This window comes from Alligator mississippiensis, chromosome 1 (assembly GCF_030867095.1).
Source record: "Alligator mississippiensis isolate rAllMis1 chromosome 1, rAllMis1, whole genome shotgun sequence".
Classification (NCBI taxonomy): domain Eukaryota; kingdom Metazoa; phylum Chordata; order Crocodylia; family Alligatoridae; genus Alligator; species Alligator mississippiensis.
The window spans coordinates 268,548,796-268,561,762 of NC_081824.1; the positions used below are offsets into that span (position 1 = coordinate 268,548,796).

Genomic DNA, 12,967 nt, shown 5'->3' on the forward strand with positions numbered 1-12,967 from the left:
TTATATACAGCATTAAATGGTATTCATGTACATACAATTGATCATGCAAAGACCAACAGAAATGCGTTCTCAGCTAGGGTCAACTATACATAGCTGAGAAGTTATTGAGCATTTACAGCCAAGGAAGAAAAAGTATAGTGAGGAGATTTCCCTGGCTTCTCAGTCCACCCCCATTTAATGAATGTCTAATAAATGGGCAAAAACATATTTTCTTGAAACAGTCTATACTGGGGAAATACATGTAACTTAAAGGTATCATCAGCACATTAGATCTCAGGAGGTAAATCCCCCAATTGATTTTGATTTAATAAAATTTATGGTCATTCTCTTTACTTTCTCTTCCCTTAGACAGGAGGAGATGGGTGACTGGAGCTTCTTGGGGAACATTTTAGAACAGGTGAATGAGCAATCCACCGTCATTGGGAGGGTTTGGCTCACAGTACTCTTCATCTTTCGAATCCTGATCCTGGGAACAGCTGCCGAATTAGTCTGGGGAGATGAACAGTCAGACTTTGTGTGCAACACCCAACAGCCCGGTTGTGAGAATGTCTGTTATGATGAAGCCTTCCCCATTTCCCACATCCGTCTCTGGGTCCTTCAGATCATCTTTGTCTCCACACCTTCACTCGTGTACTTTGGGCACGCTGTGCATCATGCACGAATGAAGGAGAAGAAGAAAGAGAGGGAGGAAGCTGAGAGACGTCGGCTAGGTGAGGTGGAGAACGAGAGGCTGAACTTAGCTCCAGTCCAAATGAGGGGGGGCAAGAAGTTCCCACTGGAAGGAACGTTATTGAGAACCTATGTCTGCCACATCATTTTCAAAACCCTCTTTGAGGTTGGGTTCATTGTAGGCCAGTACTTCCTGTATGGGTTCCGAATTCTGCCCCTCTACCGCTGTGGCCGGTGGCCCTGTCCCAACCTTGTGGACTGCTTTGTATCCAGACCCACTGAGAAGACAGTCTTCATTATGTTTATGCTGGCGGTGGCCTCATTATCTCTCTTCCTCAACCTCGTGGAGATCAGTCATTTGCTCATGAAAAGGGTGCAGCTGGCTTTCTGGAAGCCAGAGGAGCCACCACTGGGGGAGATCTCAGACAAACCCCTACATTCCCTCGCAGTGACTTCCATTCAGAAGGTCAAGGGCTACAAGCTGCTGGAGGAGGAAAAGCCAGTGTCCCACTATTTCCCCCTAACCGAAGTGGGGATTGAAGCTAGCCACCTTCCATCCTCCTTCAATGACTTCAACGAGAAGATTGGTATGGGGCCTCTAGAAGAACTATCCAGGGCCTTTGATGAGCGGTTACCATCCTATGCCCAAACAAAAGAGCAGGAAGACAGCAGGGAAGCAGGAGGTGAGCAAGAAGAGGAAAAAGAGATGCTGAAAAGAGATGGGCAAGGAGAGGTGAAGGGGTTGGAAGAGCGGGAGCCGTCAGCACCTGCTGAACTGGCAGCTGATATGAGACCCCTCAGCAGGCTTAGTAAAGCCAGCAGCCGGGCCAGGTCAGATGATTTGACTGTATGAGGGTGTGGGCTGTGCGAAACAACTGCCAAAAACAAGAAAAAAAAGAGAACAAAAACCACTCCCCGAAACAAAACAAAAAAGAAAGAAATCCCCAAGTCCTTGAATGTTTTTAAGCAAAGTCCTAAAATGGTCACTTGAAAATTATTTCCTATTGAGACTCTCAATTGGAAAGGTGCTGTCATGGTAACTGTGTCCTACTTGTCATGTAAGTCCCAGCTTGCTACCTACAGTAGCTTTACTATGCATGGCACTGAAGCGTTTTAAAACCCCAAATAAGAGGAAAAGCAAAATGTCTCCATTGTCAGCGTACTTGCCGAGAGTTGTGTCCCACATTTCACGAGGATGTGGGGAGCCTGTCTCTTTAGCTAAATACTGTAGTAGCTCAATCCACAGCTCTCTTTCTGTGTTCCTTATTTTGTTTAAGCAAGTGGCCTACTGACCTTGGCCTTCCCTTCACTGCTGGCGTATAATTGTACCTGTTTAATTCTCAGAAATGGATCCTGGGTTCAGTATCATAAAACTAAGATATCAGAATATTGTCCCACAAAAGGGAAGAGAGGTCAAAAATGCCCCTCATTTCTTTGTGAGTGCAAGTTTGGGCTACTTAAAAAGATCTTTCTAGCAGCACCTACAAGCATTTGTGTTCTTTAAGTGACATTGGTGGCTAGAAAGGTTTAGCTCCCTATTAGAATTTAATAGAGGCCTACAAATGGGTTATTTGTTCCCAATAGAGTTGTCTGGCCACAAGTCTGTATCAAATAGGAGAAAAGAATAAATTAAAGTGGTATTTGTTGTTTAGTGTTGTGACCCGAGGTCTCGAAATTGATGCAGAAAAGGAGTTCTGTGAAGGCCTTTGAAAGTAAATGAACAACCACAGCTTAAAGAGCATGACACAAAAGGTAAGACACCCAGTCCTGCATTTGTGGCTTGATCCTGAAAAGTGCTTAGTTCCTGCAACTCCCAGAGGGTTATGGGCACTCAGCAAATCTCAGAGACAGACTCCTGGATGCATTGATAGACATTTAGGAGCCTAAAATGTGGGTTTAGGTGGCCAAGTGATTGTTTAACCACCCAAAAGTAAAATTGATGGTCCTGATTTTGGTGCCAAGTTTTGAAAATCAGACCTCTTGTTTAATTATGTAACAACAGTCTTTAGACATGCTGCTGTGTTGGTTGCCTGATATGACACTTGCTTTGCAGGAGGTTTTCAACAATCTGTTTAGCTGCGGAGTGCAGCTGCCACTAATGAAGAAAACAAGGCCTTTCAAAGAATCACTGGTTGTGGACAGACTAAACAGCAATACCAGTTTGCAATTGTACCAATTTATCAGAGGTCACATTCAACTGATGTAACTGTTTCATACACCCACTCCTATACAGGTATAAATGGAGCTAAACCAATGTAACATTAAACCTGTTCATATTGGTATAGGAGTGGAAAGGCAAAGCAATTGCATTGGTTCAGCTAATTTACACTTCTGAGCAGTATGTTCCCCACTCTTTCAAAATGGAATATCAGTATGTCTGTTCACTGCCAGGATTAGAAAAATATCTGTGCCAGCAGGTCCAAAGAAATGCCACAGACCTCCAACAGAGTCTGTTTTTTACCCTTAAAAAAGGAAAAGCAAGCAACTGCTTTCTCAGTACACACTTGCTAATGCTTAGAATATCTATGGATTGATAATTTGGGGGCCACTATGGTGTCTCTTGGATGGGACAGAACTGTGACATGTTCACAAGTTTGAAGTTAACCAATTTTTCCCCTAAAGACTGAGCCCGATGCCAAAAAAAGTGCAGGTATGCACTTTCATCCATTCTGCTTTTCAGACCTCAGCCCCTAACAACTCAGCAAATTCTTTCTGTTCTGCAGTAGGCAATTTGCATTGTTTCACGTGTGGGATATAATCCAGCTCAAAAAAATTCTTTAGTATGAGACATAGAATTCAGCCTGCCGCTGGCCAAAAAAGGCCCTATGGAATCTTTCATAGGATCAGGGCTGTAAAAACCTGACTCAAAAGCCATTGAAGTCAGTGAGAACCCTTTTTATTCACTCCAATGGGCTTTGGATCGAGCTCTCAGGCCTGATGTCCTAGCTAAATTCCAATGCAGTGAACTGTATTCTGTTCTCCTGCACTAAATCCCCCCAGTAGTTTTAGTTGGATACTATGTTTTTTGTTTCTCACGGTCTCAAACTCTTTTGTAGAATTCCTGTGCCGTGTTCTCTGGTGCCTGCATTCGACCCCAGATGTGGCTGTACTTTATTAATGGTTGATGCGGTTACTATAGGTCGCTAGAAAGTGTGTATGTTGTGTCAGAATTCCTTAATGCTTTAACAGTGCCATGTATTTTTAAATATTAATTATTTTGCTCCTCTCGGGATTGTGTTTCCCAAAATTTCAGCCTGAGCTTCCAACCTTTGTTCTCCTGACAGAGATCATCAGAGGCAGGGAGAGATTTCCATCTGAGGCAAGATTATTAAGGTTGAGAGAGCTTAATTTAGAGGGGGAATATGATGGAGCAGTGTAAAGGTTGATATGATAAAAATCATTTGGATGCTCCCATTCACCTACCTGATTTCATGATTCGTGAACAAAAGAGCATTCAATGAAAATAAAAAGCAACAAACAGGAAACTGAGCAGAGCACTTTTTTTCTGGCTGAGCGGAGCATTGCCATGTGACTCCACTAGGGCCAAGACTTTGCTAGAATTCAGAATGGGATTGAACTTTCACATGAATAGTATGAACATACACAGTTCCATCTGAAAGGCTCTGATGCTTTTTTTTATTAAAGCAGGGATGTAAGACTTCCTGTTTCCTGACATAAGCGAACCCACTAACTGAGAGGGAATAAGAAACTCACTTCCCCTGTGGGTAGGAAAGTCAATAAGTATTTATTACGGGGTTTCTTTCACCTTTCCCCAAGGCATCTGGCGCTGCCAGATATCAGAATAGTGGACTGATTGGGTGCCTGGCCTAATGAGGTCTAATTTTATACTTCTAATGGCTTGATACTGGAAAGGATATAAATAACTGTCCACCTTATTATTGATCTGAGATGTTTTAGGGCTGATTTCTGGTCTTTGCTGTACATACAGCACAACTATCAAAATCATTGTGGGTTTCACACCAACATACCAGGCTGTTTATACATGTGCTCGGGGGTGGGCAGGAGGTGTTTTAATTAGAGCAGTTTCCAGACAGCCACTCTAATTAAAACAGCTCACCATCATGTGTATTAAGCCCTCACGTACATCAAAATGGCTGCAGGATGCTTTATCTAAATGTCATTTGACGAGGTTTAGCTAAAGCACCCCCATAGCCATTTTGAAATGCGTGGGGGCTTAATATATGTGACCACGAGGGGATACTGGAGCGTTCTAATTAGAATGCAGCAGACTGAATTAATTGAGTCTGCTCTAATGCGTTGTAATTAGAACAGGAGCGAGTACGTCTATAGGCACCCCAGAGTCCAGAATCTGGCTGTCAACTCAATCCAGCTTCTGGATCCAAGGTGTGGAATATATCACTTTTTGCTGTAATGTGTGGACAAAATCCACTGTGAAGTGTATTTGTGGCATATTGTGAGCCCATGACATGGCTGCCATGACATGGTGCTCATGGTACCCCACTAAGTTTTCTCCATATGAGTTTCCATAGTACAATGATAAACCACACTGTTCTTCCTGTGGCATCCAACCAACTGCTTGTGTGGTTTCTCAAGCCAACTTCAGACTGCCCTATTGCATTTCTTAAAGATTGTAATTTCCAAGTATGTATGATGTATTAGAGACAGTGTTCCTAGCAGTCAGAACAAGTGACTGGGAGTCAGGTCTCTTGATTTCTATCCTCACCTCTGCCATTAATTCACTGAGTGACAGTGGACAAGTTACTTTTCAAACTTGTAAAAATAAATTAAGGGGGAAGGGATTAGGAATCTCCCCTGCTTCTCCTTACAAAGGAATTACTGACTAATTGTATGGTTTTTTGCAAGAAGTATAGGTTGCAAATGTCAAGTTCACTAAAGTAGGTGGGTGTAGAAGAGGGAGGCAGTGTCTTGACTTATAATAGGACAAAGGAGTTGGTATTCTCCAGTGTCTAGTGCAGTGGACCATGGATAAAAGTCCTAGCTATATTTCCAACTCTGCTACTGACTTGCGGTGAGAAATCACTAAATCTCCCTGTGTCTCTGTTTTTCCATCTGTAAAATGGGCATAGGAATTTCTACCTACCTCACAGGGTTGTTGTGAGGCTTCACTAATTCTGTTGTAAAGTGTGTAGGGATCATATGATGAAAGCACTATCCAAATGCACAGTATCATTGCTATTCAATGAGAAAACTTCTGGGTTGGTTAGAATAGGATGCTGTGGCCAGAAGCGAAATAGATTCAGAACAGAACACCACATTGTACTGTGGGTGTCAGTGATGTAGTGTGCCTGTGGGTTTCAGAACCCCAGTTAACTTGGGCAAGCCAAATCTTCAGCTACTACAAACTGGTGTAGTTCTAACAACTTCAGTGGAGCAGCTGAGGATCCAACCCAGTGATATCAATCGCTGGTGCTACTAAATCCCAGTTTGAATCAGATCCAAGCAAGCATCCAGCAGGTTGCAGTCCTAAAGGAAAACTGCATTATCATTTATGGAAGATGGAAAAAACCCTGCCATCCACATATGCATCTGCAACAAATATTCTGTTGTATGAATATTTCCAGTAAGTGAGATAGGACTTAATACTTTCTCTTAAGCTTGAGATGAGCAGATCAGTTCTTCAGTGTCAGTGGGGAGATTGGTTGGGAAGGGTCTGTAGTTCAAGTCTACAGAAGCATGAAATCTGCTTCCTGAGTGAGGAGAGCCTGGTCTTTATCGATACTCATTAATTTCCTGACGATGCAGTTTCATGTTAAAAAAGCTGCCATGCTACACGATGCTGAAAACATGTCAGTTTGCTGTTTGTGTATAAAGCAGCTTTTCAGGCTCACAACAGAGTAATCCCCGCCTGAGCTCAGTTTTGTTTTATAAAGGCAGGGACATCCAGGAGAAATAGATTAAACTCTTCTTCTGAAACCAGGGTGCTGGGCATAGTAAAACAGTGTGTAGCAGCAAAACTCCTGATCTGGGGGGAGGAAGATGAATGGTGCATATCAGGGGAGCCATCCAGGTACTGGAACCAATTTTCACCACAAAATGAATGGAACTACCTTTTCTTAGTCCCCGTTTAACACTATGAGCTTCTAACTTGGCTCTGGTTAGGTTGTATGTTTGCGCAATATGTGGTTAATACTCTTTTTGTGATGATGGCAGCTAATAGAGTTTTGTTATTGCCACAGACCTGCCCTGGCATATAAATCTCTTCCTGTAACTGGTTTGGCATGCTCCTATTTTGGCAGTATAGGCAAAACTTGTCATTGTGTGTTGTTGTGTGAACAATTTGGATTAGTCCTCTTTCCTCTCAGCTCTCTGTGTGGTAGGACATACCAGAATGCATTGTCTGATGTGTTCCAGGTATAGTCACCATTGCTGAAGCTTCCCAAGTTTTTCCCAGAATGCATTGGTACAAACCCAGTTAGGCAGCATGGTAGACACTGGTGTGAGAATACATTGACCTATGCTTGTAACATGAGAAAAAAGCTGCCACACAAACAGAACCATATTTAGTGTAACTGCATCAAATGAGCTTCACCAGCTACAAAGATATAGTTATCCTTCAAGGCTGAGATACTCAAAATGACTGAAGGGATTAGACATACTGCTGCCATAAGCTTCACTGGGGACTTGGCATCTAAATCCATGTACAGATCTCAGCCCTAATGCAAATAGGGTTTTACCATCCGCTTTATTAGAAATTCAGCCCCTTAGAATAAGGATAATGCTGACCCTCAGTTAAGTATAGCTGAAAAGAAAGAGGATTTCAGGGTTATTTTAGAAAGCATGAGTGGGAGAATTGACTTTGACTTGTAACCATTTATATTTGTTAGGTCCAGAATTGCACAGGCAAAGGAAAACAGGTAATTTTCTGGTTAGCACAAAAGCAAAGGCTGTATTGCTTTGGGAATTCATGGAATGGCTAATGGCAGGTTTGCAAATCTGTACTGTCAAAATGTATGGCATGGAGACTATTACTAGCCTATGGAAACACAGCATAGAAAAGATTTCTGAAGGCTGCTTTTCTACAGTGTCTCTCTGCAGCTCAAGGGAGTGCCAGACTGAAGGCGAATGGATAGTAAAATGAACAGCAGGTTACAAGGAAGAATACAGATGCATCAGATTGTAGGTAGCTACCCAGCAGATATCAGGTCACAGGCAAGCACTGTGGGTCATATACATTTGTTCATCAGATAGGTGTCAGGATCCAGAGCAGCTCACCTGGTGAGCATCAAGATGCCAGGGAGGACTGAGATTGCGTTGCAATTAAATTCACCAGCTGAATGTCAGGTTACAGGTGCAAAGTAGGAAAGGGCAAACCAACATGAGCTTTCTTATCACTTGTGGATCATACCTAACCCAATATTTTTGAGGTCTGACAGACTTCAGAAATTATTATTATTTTTTTAAATCTGGATGTGCTACACTGTGGCCTCCTTGATTTTTGCAAAGATGAGAAATGGAACTAGTGAAAGCAGAGCAGTTCTCAAAGTGATTCAAGCCTAGCTGCTGAGAGTATGTACTACAACCATGATGCAAAGATAAGTTTGGACAAGGCTACATATTCTGGATGCTTATCTGATGTGAGTCCATAACTAACCACTGCTGATGAGAACTGAGCTGCATATCCTCACTAAGTCTGCACCAACTGCATTCAGAAGAGTTTGGACATCAACGTAATCTCTGATTCTTCCCAGCTTTAAAGATTCTGATCCCGGGAAGAGCTGGATAAGGATATGACTGGCCAACTGCCAGCTAACCCTGGATATCATTACTATGTCCTGGAAAACCCTGCAAACATACCTGCTGTTTCCAAACACTCACCTCGCAGACACTCTGTATGACGACAGCATTCACAAGGTTGTCCATTCTGCTGTTTTCCTGCTTTGTGTTGATGGTGACCTACCACCTTTCCCCAAATTGTGTAACAGTCCCCACACCAGGGAGCATCAGCAGGGACAGAAACAGGAGCCTTTGTGTTAAACACCTGAGTCTTCAGTTCTTCAGCTTTCCGTTACTTTATTTGGTAACAGTAAGGGGCTCTTATTCTTGCGGTAGTCCAGCCAAAAGAGGGCATATGGAACATGCTGAACCAGTGAATTACCACTGCACCAGTTCTTTTTCTATGTAACCTTTAGTTATTTAGATTTTAAAACCAAGAATAATAGTCAAGGAAAACCAATGCTAAGGTAAGAATATTGCCACCTCTAGGAAAGAAGCACCAACTATCACGGGTGATTTATAGCTGTGTAGTGTTTCCATAAAGAGCTATTCTTGCTTATTTATCATTTTTTCTTCCCTCAACATTTTCAGATAATTTTTCTGTCATCCATCTAATAACACCTGTAGAGATGGAGCTGGTGGCCTTCTAGTGCTTGTAACAAAGCAGCCTAGTTACGGCTCTCCTATGAGTGTCTCATTTTGCAGCAACTGATGATTAATTTGGTTCTTTTTGGACTTCCACAGGATCTTTTCTGAAATGACCTTATGCAGTTACTCAGTAGTCTCAGATGCCAAGTGTCCAAGAAAGGTTTAGGTTCCCAAAATGGGTTAACTCCTTGCTTGGAGAAGAATGAATGGCTATATGTAGACTCAGAAGAGTCTATCACCATCTTTTTTTTATCTACAGTGTAGCCAATATGTATACATTTGGCCGCTTAGGCCTATATTTATGTACAGTGGTCCAAGCATCCAAAATTCTCAAAATTAATAGGGTATGTGGGTGATCAGCATCTCTGAGGACTAAGTCCATGTCTGAAGGCACCTAAATAGGGACATAATTGTCTAACTTTAAGTAACCTTATCTGAAAAACGTGGCTGTACATTTACGCTTTGATCACATACTCACTGACTCAGTAGCAAATCTCCCATTATCTTCAGCAGTGCACATGTCTTTGGGTTAGCTTTCTCTCAGTAAGCTTCCTGCTTTTCTGTCAGGTCCTTTAAGTTATCTCCCATTACAAACTGATCAAAAAAACCCCCCACAATCTTTATTTTTTTTATCTGTAAAACATGGAACCTAATAGGGAACATGCCAAAAATAACTCCACCATTTCTTTTCCTTTATGTTGCTCCCTTTTCATTCCTGCCATCCTTGTCTGCATTCTGCCTGTGGAGGTGTGGACACATGACACATTTACTATGGAGTGATTCACCCCTATTTTACTCTGTAGTAAATTTATTGAACGCTAAGGAGTGGACACACTACAAGCTTGCAGCCTCCGGTGGGTGTTATTGCAGTTCCTGACCACTAGCTGATGGAGCTAGATACTGAGCAAAAGCTATCCCTGGATGAACTTGACTAGGGGAGTGGATATACAACAAGTACACTAGTATAACTTACACTAATATACAGTTGTTCCTCACTTCCCAAGGAGCAAATTTACCCTGGAGCGGAATAACTTACACTGGTGTGTAAGGCTTTGTACCATATGTCCACTCTAATTTTATTCCAGAGTAGAGTCAAATTACTCCAAAATAAGTGTGTCATGTGTTTGCAACCTGAGAGTGTAAGCCCCTCAGAGCTGAGAATTTGTCTTGTTACATAACTGTGAAGTACCATGAATATCAGTGGCATGGTACAAGTAATAGAAATATGGAATAAGTCTCACATATTCTTTTACCCTCTTTTAGCCTTCACGACAGGACTGCTCCTGTGGGGAAGGTATGAATCTGAGGCCTTTTGATATAAAGTGTTTTGTTCCCTGTGTGTATTTTTCATTGCTCAGGGATCAGTCATTTCCAATTAAGGAGAAACACTTCAAGGATTTTTTTTTAAACAGGCACAAAAGTAGAATGTTTTAATGGTGAATTCTGCCTGGAGTTATTCTCCTATATTAAAACCACTATTAAAAATACTTTTACAAAAAAATCCAGCCCCAAACCAAACCAAACCAAACCAAACCAAACCAAACCAACCCCCCCCCAAAAACACAACTAAAACCTAACAATCCCCATGGCTTTAATTGGAATCAGCTTTTAAGTAGAAGTAGATACAGGAAGAAGGAATTGGAGAAGTCAGACCTCAGTGTTATGACAGCAGACAGCAGTAGCTGCAGTTATGAGAAAGGCCCCAGATCCTTCTGTAGTACTCTATTCCTTGAATTCTTTTCTCTGTTAGAGGTGATGTTTTTCTTCTTCACAATGCTATCAGCAAGGTAACAAACATCAAAGCAAGAAGATTGGTGATGAAAGTGAAGCCCAAAAGATTGAAAGAGACTTTGGGACCAACCTGGTGATTCAACAGAACCAAATGGAGAATCATATTCTTAGTGAAATGAGTTGTAATTAATAAAGGTCCCTGATTTTCAAACAGTCAGTGCTCCTGTGCTTTACTGAATTAAAACTACCATGCTTGCTTCTTTTTTTAACACACATTTACAATTTCCAAATATAGATGGCTGGGTCTAGCAAGGGTTGCAGATATTTTTTGAGAAATAAGTAAACATAAAATACTATTAAATTCAAACAAGCACCTGACTGTAATGTTGAGGGATGGATCACAAGCTGACAAGATCCAGGAAATACTATGGTTGAACTCTGACTTTCCTTTTAGTTCATTCCCCACTATGCTATTATTGCAGGGCTTCAGGGGCCAAATTCACCTCTCCAATGGGCACTCTACATCTTTTAGACATGCCCAATCCATGCAATGAAGGGGCTTTTCTGTGGCAAATGATTCCTTGCTGCTGTAGGAAATGTGGTCTGTCTATGTAGGATGATGTGTGGGCCACTCAGAGGATATTTCTGTAAGGGCCAGAAATTTAATTCTTCTGAAAAGGAGCAACCTGATTTGTTTGGGGGAAGAACCAACCCTGCCTCTGTACTCTGGACTGTTGTCTTGGTTACATTTTTAGATGCTAAAATTTTACTTTAGAAAATAGGGACATTTCTAGGGGTAACATCTGTCTCTGTCTCCAGTTCATCTCAGCCCCTGTGCAGGCCCAGCTGGGGCAGGCGGAAGTGGCTCTGGAGCTTCCCCCACCCCCAGGACAGCAGGAGCGACAGGTAGGGGAGGGGGCAGGCAGGGAGCAGTAGGGGAGAGGATATGCCTCTGAGCACCAAGGGGAAGGGAGGGGGGTTTTCACCTGCTTAGGGACTTAAAAAAGTCCTGGGAGGCTCCTGCCTCAACCCAAGGGAAGTGGTGCAGCTTTGTCACTGGGCCTCCTCTGGATCCCCCCTTGGCTGCACTCCCTTGGAAAGACTCTTCTTGGCACTGCTGGAACACTAGGGAAGCTTTGAGATCAAATATTTCAAGATCAGGGTAAAACTACTGCTCCAGGGACTCTCTAGGGACACAGCCATGAAGTTCTAGACTGTCCTAGAAAGTTTGGGATGGTGGATCTCTCTAGTGAGACTGCAAGCCCTGAAGGCACCCACAATGCAATCAAAGAGCAGGAGCTGTGTAGACAGGGGGAGCGTTTTGGTGCCAGGACTCCTAACCTTACTCCTAACACTAGGGCTTCTAGGGCTTTAGAGAGCTTGGGTCATGCGTTGGTAGAGCTATTGTCTCCACTCATGTTCCCAGCGCCCATGTTTCAGTCCCAGATCCCATATTGCAGACCACTGGTCTTCTCACTCCCTCACGTAGCAGTAGCCCCCTGGCCACCAAAGCAAGTACCTGCCTGGAGAGATGACACTAGGGGAGTGCTTGTTGTGGGGTCAGTCTGATGCAGCAGAACTGAGGAAGGAGAAATAATGTAGGGTCAGCACCATGTGCCCCACCAGCCTTGCACAGGTGGCCACTAGCTGGGACCCAGCACTGGCATGTTTAGATGAGAGGTAGTCAGCCATGTTAGTTTGAAGGCAGGGTAGAGATGCACCTTCCTAGGCCCCATCCACACATTACACTTATGGAATGATTCACCAGTTAATCAGGTCTTAAATTGTGACCCAGGTATGCATTAAAGCAATCAATGATAAAACAAAGACTAAGCCACAAAGTTATTCCACAAAAATGCATAATAACTTTGTGGCTTGTTTTACCAGACCATTAATGGCACACTGATTAACATCAGGGCACACTGCTGCTCCCTGGCAGCTGAGAGCCCCAGCTGCCCACAAAGCTTGCAGCCACAGGGGTCCACCACATGCTGTGACCAGGGTTGCCACCCTCCTGGATTGGCTGGGAGTCTACCTGAATCAGCATCCATCTCCCCGACTACTGAAGGCCACTTGGGAGATGTTAACAGGATATTTAAAAAAAATGAAATTAATGACATTGCGTCACATAGGGGAAAAAAAGTCTCCCAGCATAGGTTCTGAGTGGGCAACCCTAGCTGTGACCCCTTGCTGGGGTGCTCCT

At 43.0% G+C, this 12,967-nt stretch overlaps 1 protein-coding gene across 1 annotated transcript; it reads left to right on the forward strand.

Annotated features, from left to right (window-relative positions):
- The first annotated feature begins 356 nt into the window (after nt 1-356).
- GJA8 (gap junction protein alpha 8) lies at nt 357-2,498 on the forward strand. The gene has a single exon (XM_006262279.4). The coding sequence runs from the start codon at nt 359-361 to the stop codon at nt 1,520-1,522; it is 1,164 nt and encodes a 387-aa protein (XP_006262341.1). The 5' UTR covers nt 357-358; the 3' UTR covers nt 1,523-2,498.
- The last annotated feature ends 10,469 nt before the right edge of the window (nt 2,499-12,967 follow it).